This window comes from Malania oleifera, chromosome 4, assembly GCF_029873635.1.
Source record: "Malania oleifera isolate guangnan ecotype guangnan chromosome 4, ASM2987363v1, whole genome shotgun sequence".
Lineage (NCBI taxonomy): Eukaryota > Viridiplantae > Streptophyta > Magnoliopsida > Santalales > Ximeniaceae > Malania > Malania oleifera.
In genome coordinates, this window is record NC_080420.1 from 63930010 (window position 1) to 63936877 (window position 6868).

A 6868-nucleotide genomic window follows, 5' to 3' on the forward strand; every position below is an offset into this window, starting at 1 on the left:
ATCTCCAAACACCGGGTAAAAGTCCTTATCCTATGGTATAGGATGAAGTTATCTAGTGCATATCACAAGTCAAAAGGCTCCTGAAATATCTTCAAAGAGAAAAAAACCAAGTTAGGAATTTTCATAAGGCTTATATGGGAGACTAGTTATATGGGAGATTGGGCTCTATAAAGAACTTTATTACTTCTTCCTTCTCTTATATCCTACAAGGTAAGGAGTTTGGGTATAGAACTCATGTGATGTAAAGCAAGTATGTGAGTTGGATCACTTGTGAAATAAAAACACATGAACATGACAAGGAACATTAAACATGACATATTTAACAACAACAAACATATACTATATATACAAGAACAAAAACATATAACATTATACATAATCACTAATTACGCGTCAAAGTTGCATAATTAGGTCTTTAAAATCATGCATTAAAGATTATAATTTTAATAAAATGCCTAATTATGTCTAATATTTTAACATTGAGCTCATTTGATAAATTTAAAATAATTATCCTTTTTTTTGCCATAAATTTACTGGTATTTGTGTTTTAATTATCGCAAGATAAATTCGGAAACAATGGAGAGCCCTACTGGTCCAAGAGATTATTGAAGTGTTTAGAGAGCACAATATTGAACATCGCTTGTTACCACTCGATGTGAATGTCAACCACATGCCTGCACATAGGGCATCGAGGAAAATAACTCACTTGAGAAATGTTTGGTGAAGAAGCTAGTCGTGTTTGGAGCCATAAGAGGTTGTGTGTCCTTGAACAAAGAAAAAGGAAGAGCTTGGGCATGCATAGGCCATGCACTAGTACCACACGTGAAGACAGCAAGGGCCGGACAACAACACAAAATTAAAAAAAAAAAGAATGAACTGGACCTAGTGGGCTAATGTGACCCACCTATGCAGCAAGCCCACGTGAAGCATGCATTGGGAGGAGAATAAGAGGGCAGCAACAGCTTTAGGTTTGAGGGCCTTTTAGAAAAGTTTCTGGGGTCTTCTTGATTGGGGTCCATGTGCCATAGGAGGCTACTATGGGAGGTTCGGTTGGAGGTCCTGGATTGGAGCATGAAGCACCAAACATAGCAACAAACTAGGAGCCCAACGTTCATTCATCTACCCCGGCGTTCGTTCGTGTTTTCCGAAGGCCGTCTTGTTGGGGGAGATATCAATAAACAACCACAGCGGAATAATTTTTCTTCCTATATGTAAGCAAATATAGTGTATCTCTACCTTTATACATGCTGGAAATAATGAGAGAAATAATCAATCACACCAAGCCACAAGAACACAAGCAATTTTTTACGTGGAAAACTTTCCCAGTGTGAGGAAGAAAAACCACGGGACCTAGTCCAGTTAAAATTGCCACTATCAATCAAATAATGGGTACACAAAGTCTTCTCTAATCATAATTAGAGGATATAAATATCTCTTATCAAGATATCAACAATCTTGGCAAATACAAAGAGAATTAGAGAGAATATACCAAATTCGTAGTTATTATTCATGGGAAAAAATCCCAACTCCTGAGCTCCAAATCCGATCTCTACCGTTCAGATTATAGCTCCTTGAATCGTGAACCTCTCCTCAAAATTTCAGCTCGATCGGACTACAGACGAAGTGGGATCGGAGTCTTGATGAAATCTGGGCAGCATGACAAATATCACGTTTTTTTCTCTTTCTTTTAAGAAGTGACAGCTCCTCTCTTCTCCCCTCTCTTTTTATAACTTCCTTTAGGTTTTTCACACTAAAAGGGCTGGGCTTTGGGCTTTTAATAAAACCCATTTGGGCTTTCCTCTACATGGAAGGAAATAACCCAACGAATCTCCCCCTTTCCAACTATGTGGAGGGAATCGCCATCCCGGTGATCGAACAACAAACTTCAAGCTTCTCCCTTGGTAGTGTCTTTGTCAACATATCAGAACCATTATCATTAGTGTGAACCTTCTTAAGTTCCAATAACTTATCGTTCAACGCATCTCTGATCCAATGGTATCGTACATCAATGTGCTTCGATCTTGCATGGAAACTAGAATTCTAAGCAAGATGAATAGCACTCTGGCTATCAAACAACAACACATACTTATGCTGCTCGAAACCAAGTTCTCTCAAGAACTTATTTGCCCATAACAACTCTTTAGTTGCTTTCGTTGCTGCAATGAACTCTGCCTCTGTCGTAGAAAAGTAATGCACTTCTGAAGTCTCGATTGCCAAGCTATAGCCCCACCTGCAAAAGTTATCAAATAGCCCAAAGTAGACTTACGAGTGTCCACATCCCCAGCCATATCTTCATCTGTGTAGCCAACTAACAATGGTTGTCTATTTCCCAAACTAAGTCTCAAACTGGAAGTGCCTCAAAGATACCTCATGATCCACTTCACTGGATTCCAGTGCTCTCTTCCTGGATTTGACAAAAATCAGCTAACTACACCAACTGCATAGGCTATATCTGGTCTTGTGCAAACCATTGCATACATCAAACTTCCTACTGCTAAGGCATAACGAACTCTTTCCATGTCTTCCTTTTCCTTATCTGTAGAAGGACATTCCTTGTACTTAGTCTGAAGTGGGTAGCAAAAGGAAAGCTAACCACTTTAGCTTTGTCCATATTGAACCTCTAAAGCACTTTCTCAATGTACTCCTCCTGTGACAAATATAACTTCCTAGCACTCCAGTCACGACTGATTCTTATGCCAAGAATTTTCTTTGCTGGCCCCAAATCCTTCATAGTAAATGACTTACTCAATTGCTTCTTCAACTGGTAAATCCTTGAAGCATTCTTGCCAACAATTAGCATGTCAGCCACATAAAGCAGTAAGAAAATAAAATCATCATCAGAGAATTTTTGAACAAATACACAATGATCTAAAGTTGTCTTCTTGTAGCCTTGCTCCCCCATAACAGACTCAAACTTCTTATACCACTGTCTCGGTGCTTATTTCAAACCATATAGTCTTTTCTTCAGCTTGCACACATAATCCTCTTTCTCTTTCACTCTGAAACCCTCTGGTTGCTTCATATAAATATCTTCCTCCAAATCACCATGAAGGAAGGCAGTTTTCACATCCATCTGCTCAACTTCCAAGTCAAGACTAGCTGCTAAACCGAGTACTATACGGATCGATGACATCTTTATAATTGGAGAGAAGATCTCATCCAAATCAATACCTTTTCTCTGACTGAACCCTTTTACAACCAATATAGCTTTGTACCATGGTCGTGAAGAGAACTCATTTGGATTCTTCTTGTAAATCCACTTGTTCTCCAAAGCTCTTTTTTCCTTTAGGCAGCTTCACTAACTCAAAGGTGTGGTTATCATACAATGACTGCATCTCATTTTGCATGGCCTCAACCCACTCTATCTTATGTTCATCTTCCATGGCTTCTGCAAAACACTGGGGCTCTCCTCCGTCACTCAATAACACATATTGTCTTGCTGAATACCGAGTGGAAGGATGTTAGTCTCTAGTTGACCTCCTGGATGAAATCTCTGGTGGAATCTCTGGTACTGTCAACTGCTCATCAGTCTTAACATATCCCTGAACCTATAAGGGAACATCCATATCACCTCTACCCTGGTGGTCATCATGAACATCATTCTCAACCTGAGATGAAAAATTCTTCAAAGGAACTGGATCCACATCAATCAAACTGTCACCCTGTTGAGACATAGATTTCTTTACCTTCTCAATATCCTGAATTGTTTGATCTTCTACAAACATGACATCTCTATTTCTCATAATTTTCTTCTCAACTAGATCATAAAGCTTGTATCCAAATTCATCTTAACCGTAGCCAAGGAGTATACATTGTCGCGTTTTCTCATCAAGTTTGGACCTTTCATCTTTTGGAATATGCACAAATGCTTTACACCCAAAAACGCACAGATGATTATAGGAAACATCCTTGCCTATCCAAACTTGGTATGGCCAATCAAACTGTAGAGGAACACAGGGTGTAAGATTCAACACATGAACAACAGTGCTCAATGCCTCCCCCCAAAAGGATTTTGGCAACCGGGCTTGTAAAAGCAAACATTTGACTCTCTCAAGCAGTGTTCTGTTTGTCGTTTTTGCTATGCCATTCAATTGAGGAGTTTTTGGAGGAGTCTTTTGATGCTGAATACATTGCTGTCTGCAATACTCATTAAATGGACCAGAATAATCTCCACCGTTGTTAGTCCAGATGCACCTCAATTTCTTCCCAATCTGTCTCTCAACTAGGGCTTGAAATTTCTTGAACTCAGCCAACACTTGGTCTTTTGACTTCAAGATATATACCCACAACTTCCTTGAATGATCATCTATGAAGGTCACAAAATATCTGGAGCCACCAAGTGTTCTCGTCTTCATAGGGCCACAAACATCCAAATGTACCAAATCCAGTATCTCTGACTTTCTCAAATAAGGGCAATTCTAGAAGGAAACTCTGCTTTGCTTCCTTGACAAACAATGGGTACACCTTTTCAGAAGTGTACTTTTCAGTCCACATAGTAGACTTTTCTTCCCCAGTAGAGCTAATCCTTTCTCACTCATATGAGCCAGTCTCTTATGCCACAACTCTATTGTACCATTATCCTCCATCGCATTAACTATGTCGTTGGAGATCTTTTCTTGTAGAATGTACAATGCAGAGTGCTTCATGCCATGAGCCACAACCATAGCACCCTTGGTGAGCTTCCATTGGCCATCACTGAAAGTGTTGCAGTACCCTTCGTCATCAAGTTTACCTGCAGAAATCAAATTCAAACGAATGTCAGGAATATGCTTCACATCTCTAAGAACTAAACTTGTGCCATTATTTGTCTTCAGATACACATCCCCAATTCCAATGACTTTAACCAAGTCATCATTTCCCATCTTTACTATTCCAAAGTCACCAGATCTATAGGATGTAAAGAGATTCTTCCGAGATGTAGCATGAATGGAGGCACCACTGTCAATCACCCAACTGATCTCATGATATGCAACATTTATCATCTCATTATCATAAACAATGAGGTATTATGCAGGAGTGGTAGTAGAAACTCAATCATCACCATCTTTGTCATCTCCATTCTTCGTTCCCTTGCCTTTCTCATTCTTGTTTTCTCTCTTCAATTGCCTGCAATATTTCTTGATGTGTCCCTTTTTCCCGCAATGATGACACTCAACATTTGAAAACTTGTTGGACTTGCTTCTTCTGTTATCTCTGTTCTTCGGACCTCTGCTCTTACTTCTCCCCCTCTTTTTCTTCTCATCTCTTCATTTAGCAAACAACTCTTGGCCATATCCATTGTGATTACACCTTCTGGAGCGGAGTTAGACAATGAAGTTCTAAGCGTCTCCCACGAGTCCTGTAATGAACCAAGCAACCGTAAACCTTGTATCTCATCATCAAACTTAATACCCATTCCAGCCAACTGATTAATAATTCCTTGGAATGTATTCAAGTGATCAGATAAAGGAGTATCATCTTGGTACCTCAAAGCCATCATTTGTTTAATCAGAAACAACTTATTATTTCTAGTCTTTCTAGCATATAACTTTTCAAGCTTATTCCATAGAGAACGTGCATTTGTTTCTCCACTAATATGGTTCAAAACATTATCATCTACCCATTGCCTAATATACCAACACACCTGTCGATGTAACAAAGTCCATTCCACATCAGACTTTTTTTCTAGTTTTTCAGCACTAAATACCGGTAGGTAATAATCTTTCACATAAAGAAGATCCTCTATTTTTCCTTTCCATATGTGATAATTTAAACCATTGAGATTAATCATTCTACTAGTATTTGCTTCCATAACTCAAACTGCCAACATGACAATCTGTTAACCGATCTCTGATACCACTTTGTTGGGAGAGATCTCAATAAACAACCACTGCGGAATAATTCTTCTCCCTATATGCAAGCAAATATAGTGTATCTCTGCATCTCTCTCAGCTCTCAACTTTCTTAGTTTTGGTGTTCATCTCCGATGTCAGTCTCATTTGTATCATTTTTCTCTATCTCGGCTCTCTCTTAATCTCCCAAATTCTCTTAGTTCCCTCGTCATATTTGTTCTTCTCTGACAACTTCACTCTCTCAGGCGTGTTGCAGATTCACAAACTCTCACTCACAACCTACCCTTGCTCTCTCTCTCTCTCTCTCTCTCTCTCTCTCTCTCTCTCTCTCTCTCTCTCTCTCTCTCTCTCTCTCCTTTACTTTTACTTACATGTTTTGTTTCATTTTAATTTTATTTTTAAAGTTTTGGTAGAACCTTTGCTTTGTTTTATTTTTCTTTAATATCCCTTTAAATATTGATGGAACTTTGTCACTTATTATTTTAAAGTCATTTTGATTATCTTTATGGAGTTTTTTTTATTAATTCAAAGTTTAGTCATTTTCATTTAAAACTTTGTTTGAGTTTAATTCTTGTAAAGGTTAGTTTAAAATTCTTAGTTTGAGTTTATCTGTATTATCAAGTCCAGTTTTTTTTTTTGTTGGAGCTGAATCTTGTTTGAGTTATTTACTATTAAATCTAGTTTGTTTATTTAGTAGAGTTTTATTTATTGTTTAGTTTAGTTTATTTTTATTTAGTTGAATGATTGCAGGATCTTTCTTTCATTATTTTGGTATTGAAACTGGCATTTATTAGTTATTTTTATGTATGTTTAATTTTTAGTTAGGGTTTAGGTTTTGTTGCAAAAAAAAAAAAAAATCCTAAAAATCCAAGAAACTGAATCTAAACTGTGTTCAATAAACCTTTCTTTTCTTATCTTCTTTCAAACTTGTACAAAATTTGGAATTAAACTGCATTACTCGAGGAGACAATCTAACCCTTGGGCTAATTATTACTTGACTGAACTCATAAACTTGTGATAGCCTTTGCACTACTCTT

The 6868-nt window shown here is 37.8% G+C and overlaps 1 protein-coding gene across 1 annotated transcript; it reads right to left on the bottom strand.

Annotated features, from left to right (window-relative positions):
• Window positions 1-2040: 2040 nt before the first annotated feature.
• LOC131153823 (uncharacterized) lies at window positions 2041-5645 on the bottom strand. Its single transcript, XM_058106276.1, has 4 exons — window positions 5624-5645; window positions 4574-4732; window positions 2368-2404; window positions 2041-2218 (listed from the first exon to the last, which is right to left on the bottom strand). Exons 1-4 carry the CDS (start codon window positions 5643-5645, stop codon window positions 2041-2043), a joined length of 396 nt encoding a protein of 131 aa, XP_057962259.1.
• Window positions 5646-6868: the final 1223 nt, after the last annotated feature.